The sequence below is a fragment of the Micrasema longulum genome, unplaced genomic scaffold, assembly GCF_059751315.1.
Source record: "Micrasema longulum isolate JH-2025_06_02 unplaced genomic scaffold, ASM5975131v1 h1tg000250l, whole genome shotgun sequence".
NCBI lineage: Eukaryota > Metazoa > Arthropoda > Insecta > Trichoptera > Brachycentridae > Micrasema > Micrasema longulum.
The window spans coordinates 892,861-916,393 of record NW_028277455.1 but is presented as its reverse complement, the minus strand read 5'-3'; the positions used below and the strand labels follow the sequence as shown (position 1 = coordinate 916,393).

Sequence of the window (23,533 nt, the reverse complement as noted above, 5' to 3'; positions counted from 1 at the left end):
AAAGTTATACAACGTTAATTGTGAATATTTATAGCTTGGCTAAACTGTAATTAAATTGTGATTGATGTCGTGCTCACATGTGACCAGTCAACATTAAAAAAATTCAGTCAACCGATTACAATTTGTTTTATTGTTTGTACATAATACCGGGTAATTAAATACAATTTTAGTAATGATACTTCTCATGGATATTTTTTATGTTTTCTGACACATATTTTTTTGTGATTACGCTTACACATAATATGGAATAAATATATAGCCTTCGTTTTTTTGCTTTAAGATTTTAATTATAATTATTCTTGAGTAATTACATTTTTTGTGAGGACATCAAATCGAATCTCGTTTGCATTCTTACACATTCTTCTTCTGCTTTCGAATTGTTTGCCCTTGACTATATTGAACTTATTATGTTTCTTAGAGATATAAAACGTTAGTTTTTCAAGAGTACACTTATGAAAGCGATTGAGAAATCGTATAGTGTTTTTTTATGAGAACATAATATCGATTTTGACGGGTCTTATGCCCGTCGGTGGCCGATTTACCATTACCGATGGCATCATTTTTTTCTCCCGCAAACATGTTAGTGTTAAAAGCATCAAATAAAAAAAAAGAAATTTCATACATAACATAAAATAATATTGTAATTATCAAGAAAAAAAATTGACATGTAATTTTTTCAAAGTTCTTAATGCCGCGCCGTCAGTTGATTTCGTATTTTCAGTAAATAAAAAATACTCTTTTTTAAGTAAATAAAAAAATAAAAACTTTATAAAAAATACTCGGATCAATTAAAGTACTAGCTTTTACCCACGGCTTCGTTTGCGTGGCACTTTGGAGAAATAATTTTTGTCGTTTAGCAATAAAAATTTTCCCGAAGCAATAAGGTATTTTTTCGGGACAAAGTGTAGCCGGTATCGATTGCCGGACTTTCAACTATTGCCATACAAAAAATACGACGGTCCGTTTGTCTATGGATACGTGGCATATATATTCTGTTCACGTTCATTAATATTTCCACTCAGAATTCTTTTTACCGCTGTGAATTTTCCAGAACAAGCGATATTTTTTGCGGAATAAATAATAATGATACTGGTCAGCTCTTTGGCTACCCTTAAGCAAAAAATCACGTCGATTGATTGCTTCGTTGCATTGTGAATAAACACAAACAAACTTATAAAAAAACTTTCGTACTCATAATATTAGCACGGATTAGTAAAGTACGGAGAGTAGTTGTTTTTCAATAACTCATTTTGACTTATTTGTTATATTTTGTGACCCACAATATTTTACCAGGTCTTTGTGATCTAGCGGTTGGCGCATTTGCTATCCGTGTATATTTTCTTGTCATAATCTCATAATTTCACAGAAATTATTATTGACAGTAATATTCCGGCACCCTCCAACATACCCGTCAGAACAGTTATTTCAATACATGACGGTACTAGATATGAGACAACTGTACCTTAAAGAAGCACTAACACACTTCTGGTCAAATAATAAGGAGAGGTCTCAGCAAAATGTCCTTACGAGGTTTTCACAGAGCAGGAATTATGTTGTACCCAAAACCCGTACGACTTTTGCTCAGAGACATCTCTCATTTATCGCATCGACAGTGTTCAGTATTTCGAAAGAGCACATTAAGCTCCCAAGGACGGAAGAAGTTAAAGACTGGATTTTTCTTAGTCGGAGGGATTTGAGAGAAACTCCGTGATGATTTTCCGAATGTTTGAGTTTACTGTTTACCATATTTATGTGCCATATGTATGTTTAAAAAAAAAAAAAAAATATGTTTCTGATCCTATATTTGTGGTGATAAACTCATATGCCTGTGTCAATTAATTGCTCGTCCCATCTCAACACAGGACTTTTAGTCCCATGGAGTTGGAATTTATGTCTCAAATAATGTACAATAAACTTATATATGTAAATAAATAAATAGAAAATAAATATTCAAAATGTTTATATCTTAATGCAAACTATAGCCCGATTGTAATTTAATTTTAAATCACTATTGATCATGTCTGCAAAAGTGCTTTTTATATTCTGTAAGAAAGGTAATGTTATATGTACATGTATACGCAGATAATAATTGAAGGGTGCACAGCAAAAATGGGATCATTACAAAATAATAAATTTACGGAAGACCAAAACGAAGAGTTAAAACAATATTTGTGGGATTATGGATTCATGAATTTAGTAAAACACGTTTTCAATCAATGATTGAATTTTTTTTTTCACACAATATCACTAAAAAATAAACCAAAACGTCTAGGTACTAAAACATGTTAAAAAAAAACATTTTTAACATGGAAAAAATTAGGTCAATATGGCAATCGTCGAATTTGTTTTTTGCTTCCCGTGACCCCATATTTTTTTCTTACAATTAATAAGTCAACAAGCCATATTTTAAGTGTTTTATTAGGAGTAAGTAAACATACGTTGAGTCTTTTTTTTCAAAATTTAAAAATAAGTACCAAAAGAAAAAGAAAATGGTATAATAGAAGTTGTCAAAAATGCTCGCTTTCGTCTATTTGACATTCGATTTTGAAGGCTTGTAATTAAATAAAATATAATATGTAACGTAAAAGCGAGCACAATCTTGTAGAACGGAAAATCGTATTAATATCTCGGAAATCAAAAATTGAACAAGTCCGTTTTTGCCTTGTACCATTCAATTGTGCGTGGGTGGAGTATGAATAATGGCAACCTCTGCTCTTCACTCTACAATCGTAATTGGATTTAAGTATTTTTTAGGCTTTACCGTAGAATCTTGTTTTCGTAACAATAATGGCTTGAAATATTCACGTAACGCGTTCTTTAAAAATCTGCTTCCTTTCTTCCTGTCTTGTTTTATTGTGATTTACCACATTTTGCAATAATTAGTGATCATCACTTTTTCCTCACACTAGTGCACAGGAAATTTTACCAATTGCAGTACAAGTATCTTAAACGTTTTTCGCAAAAAGAAAAATAAATGTATGAATATGTAGATGTTAAATATGTATATCATAGAATTAAGAATAGTCCAGAAACCGCATACGCGCATCAAACAGAAGGCGACTAAACTACACTTAAAAGGGTAATTTTACCTTTTGATCCATTAGTTTATTTGTACACGTCGCTCAGTACGCAACTCCCGATTTAAATTCAACTATGCAGTGTTGTGTCGTTTTAAAGTGTAAAAATACTGCTGGGATAAAAAAGAAACAGAATGGGATCACATTTCATATGTAAGTAGCAAAAATGCACGTGTAAGTAGGAAATGCATTATTTCAATATTTAATTATTTTTCCATTTGTCTTCCACAATGTTTCCGCGAGTACAATAACATTTTAGAGAACTTTAAAAAAAATACACAATTATCTTACATTTGTGAAATGATTATATTTTTCGCAATCTGGCAACATTACGCGGCGACTTCGCGCATGCACGCGGTGAAAGTGAGGCAAAGTGGGGGGATTTTTGGACACAATCCGATGTATTCAAATATGATTCTACGCTCTTTCTGGACTATTCCTTATTCTATGATAAATATACACATATATATATATATATATATATATATCCGGCAATGCTTTGCTATTGCTAGATTTGATTACATACTATAAACGTAATATATAAAATGAACACAACTAAAAATTTGAAACCAAATTATTGTATTTAGTTAAAGTTAGATATGTACATAAACATTATTATTTTTTTGTTTCGGATTACATAAATTGTGAGGATATGCGGTGACAGGGAATTTCGATAAAAAGGTGTTTGAACATTGTTTTCCTATCCTATTCCTATAAAAAGACAACTGCATTTCGGACCTTTTATGCCTAGCTAAAATACACAAAATCGACGTTTTGTTGTCCCATTTTCCGCACCTCAAAACTGAACCAATTTTGTTATATTTAAAAAAAACAGAGTATCAAAATGAAATTTACTGTATCAGTACATTTTGAATTTTTTGAAAATATTTATCAAATTCGTAAACCGTTCGCACGAAGACCGCAGATAAAACTGCGCTTTTTTTATGGGTTTTTGGATGGTTCTAGATCCCATAATAAACTATTTATCAATAAAGCAAAACTATTGAGACTCGTCGTTAGTAAATATTATAGTGCCAAAATCCAGGGTGAAAATATGGGAATACGTGTGTATGAATCCAATAAGTGATCTATCAAAAACTATCAACAGACATATTTAATATAACAGGTAACCTAGACGTGCCAATAACCACTTTCGATTTAATAATGATGTCATTTTTTCTCACGCTTATTCGGGTTTAATTCAATTAAATAAGCGATGAATTCATGAGCCAATTTTTTATCCATCACGTCAAATATCTTATATTGATTTATATTTTACCAGCGTCTAGACTATTTTATGTATAATGGCTTATTTCACGTAATGTAAAACCTATTTCATTTTATTCATTCGAAGGTCTGCGCCTCGGGCCATGACATAAAATTATTAGCTTAGTTATTATGGATAACCTAGGATAGGCACTGATTAAAACTATTGAAATTGTTATTGTTTTTGTAATTCGATATCTGCAGCAATATTGATTGTTTACAGCACAAAAAAACACATTGTTTCTTGAAAAAAATCCACGTTTTTATTCAGAAAAAAATGGGATACAATATTGTTAATTTAAATATAAATTCTGTGGAAGAAATAAAATATCTCGGGGTTAACTTGGATAAATATTTGAATTTCAAAACACATTCTCAATATGTAACATAAAAAAAAAAAAAAATCATTTATGTTAAGATTGTGAAATGTAATAGATATAACGAGGAGTGTTTTTATATAAAACAATCATTTGTCCACGCATAAATTACTGTTCTTCTAAGAAATTAAAAATATACAAATTCTTCAAAATAAGGCGATGAAGATTATACTCAAAAGAAATATTTATTCTAATGTAGAAAGAATGCACAAAGAATTTGGCTTGCTCACAGTAAAGCAGAAAATTAAACATAATGTAGCAATTTAAATGCATAAAATAATTTAGGGGACGAATAAAAAAAAAACTATAATTAAATTTAACAAACAATGTCATACATATGAAACAAGGGATAAAAAAAGGATAAAATTACCAATGCGGAGAAAAAACAGAATCTCAAAACTCATTGTACAAGGGATTGAAGCTGTACAATGAGTTACCTGAAGAAATAAAGGAGAGAGAAAAAAACGAAAAATTTAAAATTAATTTGAAAAAATATGTAACTGAGAAATTTTGATAAAAAATTGTAATATTATTAAAAGTTGATATTTGTTCTTAAGATGTTATGAGCTAACTTAATAAAGCATAAATAAATCAATTTAAAGCAGCGGCTGACTAAATTTCATATTTAGCAAATAATGCGTTTCTTTCAACGATTGGAAATAAAAATATATTAACGTATTGCAATAGAGATAAAAAACATTTTAGAGAAAGAAGTACAGAAGTCCAGTTATCTACAGGGCTTATGACGTGTCATTGGATGGTTTTTTAAGTAAGTTTTTTTATTAATACATAGGTACAATACATAAATGATTTTTTTGTATGGTGTAACACGAGTCTACATAGGGCACAAGACTTGATATATTTATCTTGTTTATTTTGATGATGACGTTGTATTACTTTTTCAATTTTCAAATGGACATTTTCAGGCCGAATTTGAAATGATAATTCGTTATAAACATGCTGAATCTTAAAATTGATCCTTGAAAATTATTGGGTGTCCACCATTTTTGTATTAGACTAACTGTTTTTTATGATACCAAGTATTGATTTAAAATTTACAAAAAAAGGATAAAAATATCAAAGAAATACGATACAGTTTACATGTAGGTATGTCCATTACGAAGTCACAATTAATAGTTTACAAACGCACTAAAAAAAAAAAAATTGAATAAAGTGAAAAATTTTATTACAGTTCTATTACATTACCATATTTGTTCATTTTACGTTTTCACTTAATTTTTTTTTACTTTTCAGGTTTGGTCCAGGCCCTAGAAAATTTGATTAGTAAATACTCGTGATTTTTTTTAAACTTAACAAGAATTTCGTTGAAAGTAAAAGTATTTTCATAACAACTGTCGTGTGATATATTTTCACATGTAAGTAGTACGGTAGGCGGAAGGGATGTCCCATCCAGCTGTGATTGTATTCGTGTATGACGCGAGGGTGTTTCCGCCATGCTGTGACGTCACAGCATCACCTCCTCCCTTCCGCCCCCAGTGATGTAACTCCGACGGAAATAGACATTCCAAATTGTTCTCCAAAAAGTTCGTATAAAGTTTGATGACGTCATTCTGAGGCCGAAACACTTCAAGTGCAGCTGTGAAAGTGTAAGGCGAGGCCTAAGTGTTTGTGAGATGGAGAGAGATACACAGATTGCCGGGTATGCGAGAGTAAATGAGGTGGACGCTGTGTTTGTAATATTTTGCGCGTGTACGTATTCGGTACTGTTGTTTAAATCTGCGTGGGATGAATTTGCGTTTGTCGGATCCGGTAAAGTCTTGTCGTGCTAATATACCCTAAATGAAAGTTATTTCCGTTTTTAAAGATGTCTTATTAATACTAGACAAATAAAATTGGTGCCTGCATAATGATATATTTTTTTTGTAATCAATAGGTACTTTAAAAAGGTAGGTACTATTTTTGAAGCCTCATAATTAAAACGATATAATAACTTATGCCCCTTTTTACAAATGCCTTTAGATACCGAAAATTGTTGCGTAAACATTGAAATCTTTTTAAAATATCTGTGAAAATAATATATACCTAGTTTTTTTAAATTTTTTATTTGTATGGTGTTTGATTCGGGGTTTAATTACAAATTATTAAACCAAATTTTTCTCTAAAATGTTATTATGAATGTTGCTTACAAAAATTAAACTATAATATTTTAACGTTTTTTTTTTAAAATTAACATTTCATCCCAACTTTATTTTGAGTATGTCCACATGTTTGTGGAAAGGAATTCAACTCCAAGGGAGTAAAATTTGAGTCCTTTTCTAATTCTACTATCAATTTAGATAATCTCATGAAATTATTAAATAAATACGAATATTTAAACATAGGCAGAATGGTGAATGTTACACAGAATGTCAAGTACCCACTTAAACAAATGTATTAAAACTTGTTTCCCATTTTCTCACAAAACTATTAGAAAATGACCCTAAAATTTTATTAAGTATTTAAATTAATAATAAAACTTTTTTTTTTGAAACCAAAAATAAAACAATAGGCCCCTGTAAATGCCTAGACTACCATCCCTTTCCAAAAATGTTCTCCATTTTTATTGGTGTATAATAATTATCAATAAATTTATTTAAGTAGGTATTATCATTTTGAAATTTCACATTTAAAGATAATAATCACCTATTAACTGACCAGAAAAATATTTGTAATATTTCAAAGAAAATTAACTTAATACCCGTGGGAACTTAGTTGTAAATTGTTTAAATAAATTAATCATTAACAATTAAATGTCATGTAATTAATAAAAGCATATTTCTGTTACCTGAGCTTTGTCGTGATGGGGCAATAAAAACTTTCACTTAATATATCACCAAAACTGGACACACCCCCACTCATAAATAAAGACACAGATTTAAAACTATTATTCCGAATTCCTTTGACGCAAGAGAGGACCTTGGGCTGAGTGCCGAGTTCACGAGAAAAAACGAAAATTAGAAGAAAACTCCTGAAGATTATGACGAAACGAAGTATTTTCGCCGTTTGACGGAATAACGCCGCGCTCGACTGAAACCGCTGACTATTTCTAGAACACTGAAATTTTTCGATAATCACTGAAGGACAATAGGGCTTCTCAACATTTTGCCTTTGAGGTACCGTTTCGGGGGTTAGTTCCTAATAAAACCATATAAAACAGATCAAATGATTAACTTTACTGAATATTTACCCTTTATTTGCGTCAAACAAAGTTGTACATGAGTTTACAATAAAAATTACGATCAATATTTTCAATGATTCATTTCTGAGTTTTTTATTTATTTATTCACAGTTACCTTTCATTTTTTCAAACATAAGCTCAAACTCATTCAAACGAGATAAGAAACTTTTTTTTTAATATCACATGGTACATCAATATTAAAATGACAAACTTTAGGAAAATCGACCAAGAGACAATTACATGGTCAAGTTATAAACGTTGTTGTTAAATATACACAAATAATAAACACATTTTTTAGGAAATTTGCTTTTTATTAATTTAATATTAATATTATTATGCTAAGTATATTTGAAAATTCGTCACTGAAAAAGTATATTTTATAAAAATTTAAGTAACAAATCAATGGATATCATGCCTATATTAAGAATTATTTATATTCTTGTAGTGGTTTAACGGCCACGGTTCGATGATTGCTGTTTTTTATCACAACTTTTTACGACTAGGTTAAACCGTACGAAAATAATAATTTAGGATATAAAAAAAATCTAAATATTTGGTTTTAAATTTATTTTATCCCAAAATAAATACATATTTAAATTATTTAACCTACGTTTTTTTTTCTCTTGAAAACACCAGTATTTTTGAAATTATAGGATACATATTCAGGATATCTATTTTCGTAATCAGATGTATTAATGACGCTTAGGAGGTTGTAATAAAAAAAATCTAAATTCATTCATTTTTCCAGTCAGAACTTCGAAATGAAATTGAAAAAAAAGTCTACCAGAAATAAATCATAAAATGAAATGCTTTGGAAAAGACAACGATCTTTGAATACTTTTAAAAATTTGTCAAAGAAGTGTCGAAAAATGTATTCGCACAATTTACAGCGGTTTAATAATGTTTATTTTAGATAAAAATCTAATTGTGGATGTACTTAATAAAACAATTAATAACGTCGCCATTTTGCTGCGCGTTTTATAGTAAACATTCATATCAAATCTGAGGGGTTGTTTAACAGAACCGTTTGAGATTCTCTCGTTAGGCAGGTGCGTGTTTACATGTGTTGGGGTATACGCACGCTTGTTACGTTTCAGTTTCAGGGTGACGTCACTACACCCACGCGCTTTCAGCCGTCAGCTGTTGGCGTATAATGGATTTATCTGACGTTTAAGCCGGCTATTCCGAATCAAGTTATAATCCAAATCAATATCATAAGCCCGTACTAGACGTCAGACAATACAAACGTGTAAAGGATATAATTAGTTTGAATATAGGCATTGACAATACGTATACTTGTATCATAATACGTAATACTTCAATATGTTATTGTTTTGTTTTTAATGAATGACATTAGCTACTTATTTTACCCAAATAATAGGACTGACTGAACACGACAAAGTAGAAAAAAATTAGGTTTTAATCAAATCAATAACATTAAAAAAATGTTTGCAAAAAACACTCCTATTTGATTTATAATTATTATTTTCACCAACGGTATTTAAACAAATAATTTTCTTCGGACTAAAATGTCAGATATTAAAAACCTGGTTGTGGTCCAGTAACGAGTGTTGCGGACTCACAGATTGAGGTCCAACGTTCGAAATCCACACAACTTGGTTTATATTTTATAATGGTAAGTTATGAACAACTTGTAAATTGCCTCAAAAATGAAAATATTTGCTCAATCATAAGAATGCAAAATTAAAAAAAATAAAATAAACTGAAACAAAAAACCCTTTTGTAAAAAGGAACATAAAATCTAGGGCTTGCCTGAAACATTCAAAAATAAATACCAAAAATATTAGCTGTTTTTATAAAGCTACTTTTTATCTGAAATATATAGCACTCATCCGGATTTATATCAATAAATAAGTAATTAAAATAACTAAGCTTCCAAATGATTTTTTTAAAAGTTAATTTGACTTTACGCCACGACTAAATACATTATATCAAATAATGACTTCACATCATTAAAAATATGGTAAATAAATATCAGCATGTCTTACAAAAATACATATATTATACTTAACGCCATTACAAAAGTATGGTGTTAAAATAAAAGTAAAACACACACATTTTAATTACCAGTACACATAAATCATTACAAATTAACAAATAAAGAAATGTGTATAAGTTAAACAAAACAAAATCAACTCAATTAAATCGATGATTTAATTCATCAAAAATGTTTTTACATAAAAAGCCAGCAATTGAAAGGTTATTTAAAACACATTTTTTATAAACTTAATGACCACGCGTGCAGTTTTATAGACTTTTGCAATTTTAAAGTGTAATCCGATTTGATTTATGAATGATTTTTTTCCTAATAGCAATAAATATGTGTCATCTAATTAAATTTAATAAATTATCCGGAAAAAATCTAATTGCTGTTAAAATCAGTACGATATGACCTCCAAATTACGTAAAAAAAACACGTTGAAAACTCTTTAAGTATAATAAAACTTTTTAGAACAAAACGTCTTTTTAAAAGATGGGTTAAGAATTGGATTTTTCTTGTAGGAAGAGATTTGTGATGGAAACTCCTTGATGATTTTTCAGTTACTTGAGTTATTGGTTTTTATTAAATTTTTGTCGTTGTTCGTTCTTTTATAGTAACGTGCTATGAGTTACATTTTAATGGTGTCCTTGTTTATTATAAAATAATTCTTAGGTTACTTTACTGTTAGAGTATATTAATAATCTAATTTGGGAGTAGTGTTATATGTAAATATAATATGTAATATGTAAATAATGTTGTTTGAGAAAAAAAAATGTCTCTTAAATTGGCGCAATTAAAATGCTTCAAAAATGCAAGCTGTATTAGAACTGTGAATTAATGAAATTGTTTATCTTTTTAATTAAGTGCATTCAAGAAAAACACTAAAATTACAATTAAAATTAAATAAACGCAAAATTGATTGAATTCATAAGGAAAGTTCAGATTAAATGCGTATTTAATTAAATTCAGAATATAATCAAACATCAGACGAAAAATTCTGCCATAATTTATGTTTTTTTTTATTGTGCATAAGAAAGCTTGAATACATTATAAACTAATGTAAATTGGTTAATCTTAGTATACTGAATTCAGTTTTGTAAGCCAAAAGAATGTTTTAAAGATAAAAACGGCTTTTTTGTGTTAAGATTCTATAAATAATGTAAATATTAGTCTCGCTACGTGTCTGTTAATAATTTACGACTCTTAGAAACTCCTCAATAATTTGAAATGCAGCGAGAAAGCATACAGTTCGCTAAAAGACAATATTTAAGATGTAAGCGGCTCAATAAAGCCTTTGGCTAATGCAATTTAGCATATTTCTAGCAAATTATTAAAAATAAACGTGTGATATGCAAAATAAACAGTGCTAACTTAGCGTGCAATACGAAAATAAATATTCCCCTCATTCAAACATAATACTTTCACTTATTTTAGCCTTGATTAGATAAATTTTAATTAGGACGGCACAGATGCATTAAATTCTTGTTAATATTAGATTTGACCATGCAATAGTAAAACATATATAGAACCAGAACTATTCGTTTTAGTTTCGAATGACTGCTTCCAGGTAAGTCCTGAATAAGGAAATCGAGTGGAGATAAGTACGCTTCGTTGTGTAGTGGTTGACGTATACGACTGCCGTTTTTAGGGTCCTGGGTCTGATTTCTGGCAGAGTGGACGTAAAACAATGTTTGGAAATATTTTTTTAACTGTAATATTACACTGTTCGTTGACTAGCACCTGGCGCTAAAGATTTATCGCCTCACCCTCATGTAACACATGATTGAACTACACTTAATTTAGTTTGCCAATGCAATGCCCTATGCAGCACAGGGTGTGGAAGGCAGGACTATGGAATTCAAGCAATATAAAAATACGGGAATTTATCACAATAACATTGAGGTAGATTTTTTTCCACCCGATTTTCGTTTATTTCAGGATTGTACGTGAGAGTAGCCATCAAGTCAAAAACGTTCAGGGTTCTGGTTTTATTTCACAAACGAAACGGTATTCTTCATTCGCCCGGAAACTAAATAAACCTAGGCTTATTATAAATTTTACTGTAGCAAAAAATAAATAACAAATTAATGGAGCTTAGAATGCTGAGTTTTCAAATATGTTTGATAAATCATATTCTGTTACCAGAATAATTGCCTATCATCAAAACAGCTAGTAAAATGATTCTTGGTAAATTTAGTAAAAAAAGAATATTTATTTTTTCAGATACATACTCGTATATACTCGTATGTTTTCATACGACGCTTGCCAGCGTTGTCGCGTGGCTTCTTTATCACATGTAATTCTTTAACACGTGTGTCGTGGGAGGGCTCTGCAAATCACGTGGCTTAATAAATACTCAAATACGTTATTGTATTATGGATAATTTAAATAGCGCCATTTTTGCGAAAACTACATCAGGGGTACTATACAATAGGTATTCTAACACCGCTTGCAGATACACAGCACATGGGCGGTAAGGATGGATTCTAGTTGCTCATAAAAAAATATTAGCTGGATTAGAGCACGTCTTGCAGCTACATAGTGCATGGTTGGAATGAAATCAAGCTACAATTTATTTTTTGTAAATTTAAGTGTTTTTTTATCGTTAACAAAAAAATAGAGCAAGATTACAAATCTTGTATCTGAACAGCGCATGGATGAGAACGGTTGAAATTATAGATATTATTTACGATTAAATTTATGTATAAAATTATTTCATAGTTGATGACGTTGATGACTAATTAATTGTAAAATAATGAAACTGAATTGCCAGGGTCGGTATTTAATAAGAAATGCATTTCTCAGAAATGTATGTTTCATTATCACAGCATGGTGTTAACATTAGTTGTGTCCTTTTTTTTCCAAACGAAGAAAGCAAGACGCTAAATTCAACAAAATTTGTTAATAATGTATTCTCTTCGTTGGGTTTTTTCTTTATTCCCTCTGTTAAACACGAACAGACACTCCATTTTACAGGTTTGAAATCAAATATGATAAATAATGTAACGTTAAAGCAAACATAATATTGTTTGCAGCAGAAAACTTTCTTTCGAATGACATTAAACCATTACCATTTTGCTTTTTTTGTGCTTATTTTCAAATTTGGAAAAAACGGACAGAACTTATGCACAACTGATTTTTTTATTTAAAGATAAAAGAAAATGACTTGAGTTCTTATAATTTACTAGTTTATATATATTTTCAGACCATTTCCCAAAAGTCGTACAAAACTAGTGCTGGGAAAATGGAAATTTAGTTGTGGTAGAGTGGGACTTGAACGTGGGACCTTTGGTCCGTGAGTCCAAAATACTATCACGGCATCACAACCCGGTTGAGTTTACTTTTATACCGCAGAACACGAGATAAGTAAAATTCGGTTGCTATAATAAAAAATGTATTGTGTGTAGATCTAACAAAGCCATGTATCTAATGAAATTAATATTTTTACAAGTATTATGAATTTATTAATACAACAACATTAATTATTAAATAAGTGAAAGTGTACTAAGTATTTTTAATTGTAAGCTTATATTTAATTAAAAATTCTTATATAATTATAATGGGATTTCATCAGGAATTGTCAATAAATAACTTAAATAAAAATATAAACCATGTCTCTGTTATATTTATGCCAGATAAAGTTGAATTGATTATATGCGAATAAATGTTTTATTTATATTGTGGTTGAATTTATGATACATAACTAACTAACTAACCATCACGCCATTTCCCCAGAGGGGTAGGCAGAGAGGATAGAACGCCACACCACTCTGTCCTGGCACACTTCCTTTGCTTCCTTCACATTCATACATCTTCTCATGCACGCACGTCGATTATTCCGACTTTTCACATGACCACTTTCAAGAATTTGTTGTACTTGATCATGCCATGTCTTTCTCGGCCTTCCTCGACTTCTACAACCAGACACATTCGCATCATAAATCTTTTTAGCCGTTCTTTCATCATTCATTCGCTCCACATGACCGAACCATCGCAAAAGACCTTTCTTAATTTTGTCGATAATGCTTAACTCAGCCTTGCATTCTGCTCTAATTTCGACATTAGGGCACCTATCATACATTGTTTTTCCGCACATTCGCCTGAGGGATCGCATTTCAACAGCATTCAGTCTACTTTCGTCCCTTTTTTTCCAACTCCATGCTTCGCTTCCATTTTGTTACATCAATAAAATATACCATTTACATTTTGTAACATCTTCAGTTTAGTTAATCAAAATAATTAAATGTGCAAATTGAATAAATTTTGTAATTATTATGGACTCGTGAGATTGAAAATAAGGCATGTTAGGAATAGATCTGTTGATTAAGTTCAATCAAACTATCCTGAATTATTTTATCCCAAGTTTATGAGAATGAAAAGCAATTAATATAAATACACCAAATTGGTGAGATAATAAAGAAAAAAGTTTTAAATGGTCAATAACGATAGTAAATTATTTCCAAACATTCGTTTTGTTGATAATATCTATTAATATTTTTCCCTGCGGGTTGAATCAAGTAATTTGATTGCGAAAATTCGATTACACTCATGGTATTGTTAATTTTTGTTACATTCTTTTCTTAATCGGTTTGTGGTTCTGTAGCTAGTGTTTCCGACTCACGGATCCAAGGTTCGTGGTTCAAATTCCACTTACCCCAACTTAATTCCTATTTTCCTATAGTAAGTTATGTACAAATCTTTGAAAATTGCCTTCAAAATGAAATATTTGGTAAATCATAAGATCGCAAACATTTCTTTAAAAATTAAAAAATAAATTAAATTACATACGAATGACAAAATCATTATAGACATGTAAAGATATCTCAACCAAGATGTAGATTAATAAAAAAGTAGATTATAAAATCATTTGTATTTTCGAGATTTAGAGGGTATTAAAAAAAGTGGATTTTTAAACAAAGCGAGAGTTATACGTATCATAGAAAATGTTAAGATTTTTGTTTGTTTTAATTTATTGAAATACCACCTGAGATATTATAATGAATGTTTTCTATCTAATTAATCTATGAAGGGTGAATTTTTAGTATGAAATGCATTTCGGGAGGCGGTAAAAATAGACACGAAACATTATTAATTGATTTAATTTATCTCTCTGCTGAGTCGATTCGAGCCTGGGATTTGAACTGAGTTAGGGAGCTGAGCTAACTATTCGTCTACTATTTATATACGGTTCGCGCATCGAAAGATGCCGGACATTGTCGTCCATATATACTATTCCAGCCGGTTGACCCGCAAACTATTAATATACCTTCAATTTGCTCTACCGGGTAGTCATGTATCAAATGGCCCAGTGGAGCACAACCAGAGAAGGGGTAAATGGCCGAGGTTCTTAAATCATCCCTTAAAAACAAATGTTTTATAGGAAAAATTTATCCAAGCTTTGTAACTAAAATACAGGCTTTGTTACTTTTGCTGGCGGGTCCGTGACGCGAATATCAAATAAAAATTGTAGCAATTCTAATACATTTTTAAAGTTAAATGTATTCATCAATCAGTGGAATGAACTTTTGTATCAATAATGCAAATTTATGCCAAAAAAAGTACATGTATACCTACTTTATAACCCAAAATCTAACAAGGAACCAAAAAATTGTTACTTAAATAAAAATATACGGTACAAATTTGTAAAAATATAGTTGTCAATATACACAAAAAAATGACAATACTTTATATTTTAAATTCTTTCGCGCATCTAAAGTAAAATGTTGGCTTAATAAATGAAAAATCTATCTTGTTTAAATATTTATTGTAATTTTTTAACTGTCTGAAGTAAAAGCATTTTGTAAAATCTGATTCTTGCTTAGTTTACGGTACTTATTTTAAATTAACAAATGATAAAAAATATACGTATTTTATAAATAACAACAAAGTTAGTGCTTCAAAAATGAAATTATTACATATTTTTATTTAAAATAAATACAAATTACCAATACAACATATAAATGTGACGACATTTTTGATAACGTCACTAAGTAAAGTTCTAATAAAAGTGCAAAAACACCTAATTCTTAATATTTATATCAATTTGATTTTATAACTTATTTGTTTTTATTAGTTTTTCAAAACAAATTATGGAATTTGGGAACAAAATACGCTATTAAAATATCCGTCGGCATCGTGCACATCAATTAATATAAATCATTTTTATCTGTGAAATACATTTTATTATTTCAGAATGCTTTTGTGTCGTGCAGTTATGCGTTGCCTCTTTTGATGTAATTTTAACTAGGAATATACGTATGAAGTTGCTCATCACTGGTACATCTTATTCCACTAAAGTATTTTAGTGAGGATTGCTCTGTGATATATTTAGGAAAGTGGTTATACCTTAGAGCTTGTACATCTAAAGACTTGACGCAGTGATTGACACAAGAGAGACTAAATAAATACTATCAGACAGTTGCATAATGTCCACAGAAAACGTTAACTAATTTACTTTTAGCTTATAAAAATACGTCCATTTTAAATACTAAACTGCCTGTTCTTAAAAAAAATTCACTAGCGTAAAAATTATTTTGTACTGTTAAAAATCCTTAAAATCAAATTGCATCTACCAACTTCATACATTTTATTTTTAAAAAATGTGAAGTCTAATTCAAATTTTAAAAGTGTTTTTTTTTGTGTAATGAAAGAAGTACTACTTTACATACATATTGATTTTGAAATGTTTAATTTTTTCGTATTGACAATGGTAAGTATTTATAATTTTTCTTTAGAATAAATTTATACACAAACGATTTATAAATCAGTTGAAACAAAAAAAACGTTATGGGATGAACCTGACGCCACAGCACTTTTTGTATATATTTTTAAGTATTTTTAAAGGTTTTTTTAGGGAAGTTTAGAATTATAAGTTGATATTAATATTCAAGAAATAATTTCAATACGCGTGTTCCTTAATTTAATTTTTAAATTTTTAAAATTATTATAGATTATTATTATTTTTTTAATGGAAAAAGACAGTATTTACAAATAAAATAAATTATACCTTCATTTTAATTACTGCTTCTTCACATCCTATGATATGGTTTTTTAAGTGTTTGTTTTTCGTCGTAACATTACGAAAATTTTGGTACAATAAATCCTCTATTTTTTGAAAAAAAATACCAATGAATTACCCGTTTTTGAAGTTACGAAAATCGAAAGTTCATAGTAACAGTGAATAATCAAATAACTTATAAACAGTTAAACGAATAAAAAAGAAACGGAAATCAACAACTATTTTATAGACAATAAAATAAACATTTACAAAGACACTTAGGTAAAGCTCATACAGACATGCAGTCTAAAAAAGAAATCACTCATTCATTTTAATTTATGAACTTGTATTTGAAGAAGACCACTAGCACCTAACAGTGTCAACTACATAAAAAAATATACTGCCGTGGGAATATTTCCTCTTAAACCTAATGAAAGTAAAATCTATTTGCATAATTGTCTAAAAAGTTCCCAACAACGATGATCTCAAGAATCGTCAAAAAACATGTGAATCACCTTAATAAACGTTCTAGGTATCCGGCCATTAAATAAATAAAGGAAAAAAAGTTTGATGTTATTAATGGAATAATAATAAAAACATATTTATTTCAAGTGGGGTTTGTGAATACTGTGGTTCAGTAGGTATATAGATTAATCATTCGCTAATTTCACTTTTAAAATTTGAACTCGAATTATAATTATAAAATGTTTCGATGTTGAATTATATTAAAAATAGAAATTTGGTGAATAGAAAATGATATCATTTGACGCGGTTGAGGCGTAAGTGGTAACGCGCGTGTTTCGGCTGCCGTCGGCCGAACAAACATACTCGCCGACGCTAATTCAATAAGCAGTGAAAAGCTGCAAATATTTACTCATTCAAAAACAGCGATGCATTTAGTGAAATTTTTATTTGAACAGTCTCGGACTCAAACGTGCAATACTTACGTAAAAATTCAAGACTTTTCATAGTACATAATTAACCACTCAATTTGTTTAAGTCACATTTAATTAGTCATTTTTTACATTGAACTAATCAATTTGTGTCATTTTAAAGATATGTTATTCACAAAACAATGTACAAGGGTGAAAAGTGATCAGTGTCTCGAGTGGTGTAAAAAATCATAAAATTAAATAAAGAAAACAAAAAATACATACGTTTGTTACTTAAGATACGGATTGATGATTCGATAGCGTAACTCGAACTGTTATTGTTGGAGTCTGTGTTAGGATCTGGCCGGTCAGGACTCGCAGACTCTGGTCTGCACCAGCTTATGTCTCCTTTACTCTGAGTTGTCTCGTGACCGTTGTTTACAATGTAGTTCGTTGTTGGTGTGGTCTTAGTACGCATCTCTTACAATACATATCCATCGAGTTCAGGTCTCTTAGACGGACCAAAAAGTCCTTAAACTGCACAGTTAAACGAAAAAGACTAAAAAGTCATGCAAATCCACCGGATTTCGATCCCATTGTCAGATCAGAGTCACCCATTTGATTTTCAGCAGTCAAAATAAAATGTAACAAAGCGAAAGTAGAGAAATTAAACACTACATAAAGTTTAAAAAAAGCACTATTTGGATTCCTGCACATAAAAATCAATAAAACGTCTACACGTTACAAAAGTTAATGCACTTTCTGAGAGGAAAAGTTCTACTGTCTACACATTAATAAAAAAGTTCTCGCAATGCTACTAGAGGTACATATAAAATTGCGTTCAGGCAGAGTTTGTTTATTGTTTGGTTCACAACATCAAGAATGCAGGCCTCAGTCACCTGGGGAGTCCCGGGGGCTGCGGCGAGGGGGCTTCGTCTCCAGGGGGGCTCCTAAACTCAACCCCGAACAGAGCCCCAATTCGCTTAGCAATATCCTCATGCGTGGACCGTGCTTACACAATCAAACGATGAGCATTACACTATGAAGATCAGTTTCAAACTTCGAAACACACAAGTTAAAAAAAAAACTTAACTTTATTTTTTTTTAAAAATATATTTTAATCACAAGTCTTGATTGATTCGTGAAATGAATGTACAGTTTTTCAGTCACGGAATATAATAACTAAATATTTGCAACCCGAAAGCACATGTCACAAAAGCACTGAAATGTTTTTCAGGAATCAACCGCTATCCGAAACTTGTTGAGGAAGGACCAAACTTTTACATTTCAATCACTTTTTATTGATTTGTCTGTCAATTTAGTGGTTAATTTTTTAAGGGTTGTAATTAATTACGAGTTATGATTATGTGCGATGAATAGTTTCCCGATCACGCGTGTGCACCGGTAGTTGTAGTTGAGTAATGTTTCACGAGTGGCAGTCGACCGCCCGACCGTTTCGTCAGACCGTTGCTGCGCTACTAAACGTCCGAGTCGAGGTAACATCCGACTATATCTCACCGCCTTCTGACGTCACAGCGCCTCACACTCCGTTACCGGCGCGTTACGTCACGGAGTGACGTCACCAACGGGACCGTTCGAGCGCCTTGCCTCTCTCTCGCGGGACTAGCGGGAGAGAGAGACAGAGGCGCTGAAAGCTCTAACGGAATAGTGAGTGAGAAGCTTTCCGTTACCTGGCGCTTTCGTTATCGCACCGCGGCGCGGGTGTGCTTGTTAAGGATTAACTTCATCTTCGAAGCTTTTGCGTATAGTTGCAAAGTATTTTCACTATCTGCTTTAAAATACCTATAGTTAAAAAGTAATTTATTTTAGTATTCTGAGCCCTTTCTATTAAAATAGTCTGGCGGATCATGTGTCCTTAATTTATATAAAAAACAACAAAAGATACATAAACTAGTAAAACTTTTGCTTTTAAATAAACATAAACAAGTAAATATAGCAAAATTTTGCCATACCATAATGATTTTTTATAACATTGAAGAAATTTGTTTTTTTTTTAAATATTTTTATGAACATTGTGTCGTTTTACTGAAATACTTATTTAACAGCGTAAGCTCATTTCATTTTCCCCTATTAAATGTAAAAAAACTCTTTGGTATAAATTTTAAAGGAAAAAATTACGTATTCAGGTGAATTAAAATAAATGTAATAATAATCGGGTGAAATACGTGGTGTCATGGACAAACGGATCAAAAGTTCTAAATTCGCACCCCGCTCTATCACAACTGTTCCCATTGTCTTAAAGGGAGGTTTTTACAACTCGTCGAAAATGGCCCCCAAAATTGATGAATGTTTCGCTTAATCTTGAACGTAAGTGTTTTATTTAAAAAAAAAAAATTGTTTATTTATTATATACGCCCAAAATACTTTTAAATGACTGATACAAAATAAACATTTAAGCCTTTCATGGTATAACAAGATAATATAAAGGTGGTTTAAATATGCATCTAATAAATATAAATGATGATTTTTTTTTTAAGCATTGAATTACATTAAGCCTAAGATATATATACATAAATAAATATAAATACATACAAATGAATAAATAAATTTAAAATCCAACAAAATAGCAAGTAGACATGTCATTAAATGTTTTTGAAAAATTTAAAGTTTAAGGCATATATAAGTAAAAGTAATGTTGTAAAAATTTTTTTTTTAGGAATCTAAATTATTAAAATTTGGTGATCGATTGAATTTCCTTAAGTTTGAAATCGCAAATTTTACTAACATTTATGTTTAAATGTCAACGTAAAAATAAAATGTTTGCCTGGTAGTAGATTTTAGAGTAAGTTATATAAAAGGGTAGTTTTATATTAGTAATTTACAAACCCCTTTAATAACAAGGTCGCGTGAATTTGCATGAAACAAATCGTTAACAATCACGATTTTGCGCAAGGTCTTAAAAATCGATTAACCTTCAAAATACCTACACAAACATAAATAAAATACTGATCAAATCTTTCCAACTGTGTCTTTTTTATTTTGGATGGGAAATGATTCAAATTTGCTGATAACTAGATAGGTACACACGTATTTATTTTTCAAGTCGAGGCCTCTGTGGGTAATGTCTAAAACACTTCACGCACGGAAAGTTGAGGGTTCTATCGTTATCATTCATCTCTTTTCCGCACTCAATAATGCACTGCACTTGTACACTGAATGCAGCGTTTTTCAATCACCAGTTACTTGAAGGTAAGGTGATCAGTTCTACGCTTCAATTGTCAAGCCAGGAACGATAAAATAAGATAGTTTAAATAACCTTTGAAATCAATATATCACGTCCACCCGGCCAGGAATCGAAACCAGGACCAACTGCTATACGACGAGGTAGACTTATCTCCACTCGATTTTCTAATTCGAATTGAATCAAAAACACTTGTCCGGGATTTAAGTACTATTTCACACACAAAACTATATTTTCCAACCGCATGGACACAGAAAAGATACTTTAAAATTCTGCCAAAGCTTAAAACCAAATCAAGAATATGTAAAATTAATTTGCTTTCTAAAACCAGTTGACATATCAAGTATATTTTTAATTTTACAGAAATAAAAACAATGGTTTTATTATTTTACACGAAAAATTACAAAATTATTGTTTCAAATAGTATTTTGATTTAAAAAGTTTTTATGGAGGTTAAAGCTTTAAAATGGCTGTTATCGATCTGTTGAATTCGAACGGTTCTGAACTTGTAACAAGTACTTGCTGATATAATACCGCTTTGTGAATATCCTTTCATCCCCTGAAATACATTTTTCGGAGCTTCATAATTAAAAACAATAAATAAAAATAGCATTATTACAGAATCGACCGAGCGTAATTTGATGAAGTCAATAGAACTGAAAGCGGCTCTTTCGTTCGCCCACGCAAGTCGATCGCTGAAAAACGAAAACTCCAAATAATATATTCAAGATGAAGTAACGAATATTAGCCACCATTGTAGAGATTTAAAAAGAGAGCGGGGTCCTTTACGTCACATGACGTCATAGGTTCGAATACATTTTTTTTACAATTTACGACTTTTTTACATTGATTTATTTACAATGCGTTTTTTTTCAAAAATCATTTAATCTGTTATTCTGGCATTGCCAGATTTAATTTTTTTTTTATTTTTTCATTTTAATATCTTTTGGTCCCATCTTTAGCAGTCGACTATTTATTTTGTCTTTAAGATTTAAGAATGAGAGGAAAAATGAGTGGCATAACTGTTAACTATCTTCTGTATGCTGATGATGCCGTACTTCTTGCTAGCAGCAAGGAAGACCTGCAATTCTTGGTAAAAAAAGTCTACGATGCATGTAAGAAAAGCAATTTGCTTATGAATTTCGATAAATCGAAAGTTATGGTTTTTGAAAGGGATGAAAATATAACTAAATGTGAGATAAGGGTGAACGGAGATATTCTGAATCAGGTAGGAAAATTTGTGTATCTGGGAAGTATGTTTACTAGCGATAGAAATACTAAGAAATATATTGAAAAGAGGGTGAGTGCCGGGAACAGGGTGAACGGTGCACTGAAATCTACTTTGGCAAACAAATGTTTATCGCATGAAGCAAAACTAGCAGTTCTCAATGGAGTGCTAGTGCCAATTCTAATATATAGAAATGAAGTATAGAATCGAAAAAATAATAATTACGTTACATGCTGTCAAAATGCGATCCCTTAGGCGAATGTATGGTAAAACGATGTATGGTAGGTGCACAAATGTCGAGATCCGTGAACTGTGTAATGCTGAGACATGCATTATCGACAGAATCAAGAAAGGGGTGCTGCGTTGGTTTGGGCATGTAGAGCGAATGGACAGCAAAAAAACGGTTAAAGGATACACGATGCAAATGTTGATGGATGCAAAAAACGAGGAAGATCGAGAAAGACACGGCACTATCAAGTCCATCAAATACTTGAAGATGGAGACATGTCAAGAGTAGGAATAATCGGCGTGCGAGCATGAGAAGATGTATGAATGTAGAGGAAGCGAGGTCAGTATGCAAAGACAGAGTGATATGTGGGATTTTCTCTGCCTATCCCTACGGGGAAACGGCGTGACGGTTTGTTTGAAAAATTACTGCATTTACGCAGTGCCTACGCGCGATTATGATAAGGATTAGAAAAAAAACATTTATTTTTTTGTTTCAGCTCTTTTTCTTCACAAAAGTCAACAGATGGAAGAGTTCAACCGAAGGAAATGTGGATGTTCAATCATCGGCAGAATGCTGAAAGTTTCATAATTTGTGAAGTCGCCACTTAAACCAGCCAATGACAGGTCATAAGCCCTGTAAATAATTGGACTTCCATATTCGCCTCTCAAAAATGTGTTCCCTCTCTGTTGCAACGAAATTTAATCTTGATAACTCCATGGGGAAGAAATCCAGCCTGTCAACAAAAATTTGGACATACTCGAAACATTGTTTTTTACATTAATTTATTTTCTGTTTTGTTTTAACTACTCGATAATTCGACGCGGGTGGTATATACAATTATATTCAGCGGTTGATGAGGCGATAGGTCCAATGATACACTTAATTATACAATTATTAAACTCGTACTCAGAAGCCATTATCATTTGGACTTAAGTCGAAATAACGACATGGAATAATAATTTATTTATGAAATTTGCGGTTTAAGAATTTTGCTGACATCATACTCTGACACACTTGTCAATTACTCTGATTATCAGCGTGGGCGTTATAGGAGTATTTAAAAAAATAAGGTTTTTTCTTATTGTGGTTTTGCAAGTAACGCATA

General features: G+C 30.9%; 1 protein-coding gene across 1 annotated transcript in view; it reads right to left on the bottom strand.

Moving 5' to 3' along the window:
• LOC148283289 (putative nuclear hormone receptor HR38) overlaps positions 1-19,229 on the bottom strand; it is a 189,706-nt gene extending 170,477 nt beyond the window's left edge. The window contains exon 1 of the mRNA XM_088223733.1: positions 18,055-19,229. Coding sequence (XP_088079859.1) covers positions 18,055-18,247 — 193 coding nt within the window. The 5' untranslated portion in view covers positions 18,248-19,229. The remainder of the gene's footprint in view (positions 1-18,054) is intronic.
• Positions 19,230-23,533: the final 4,304 nt, after the last annotated feature.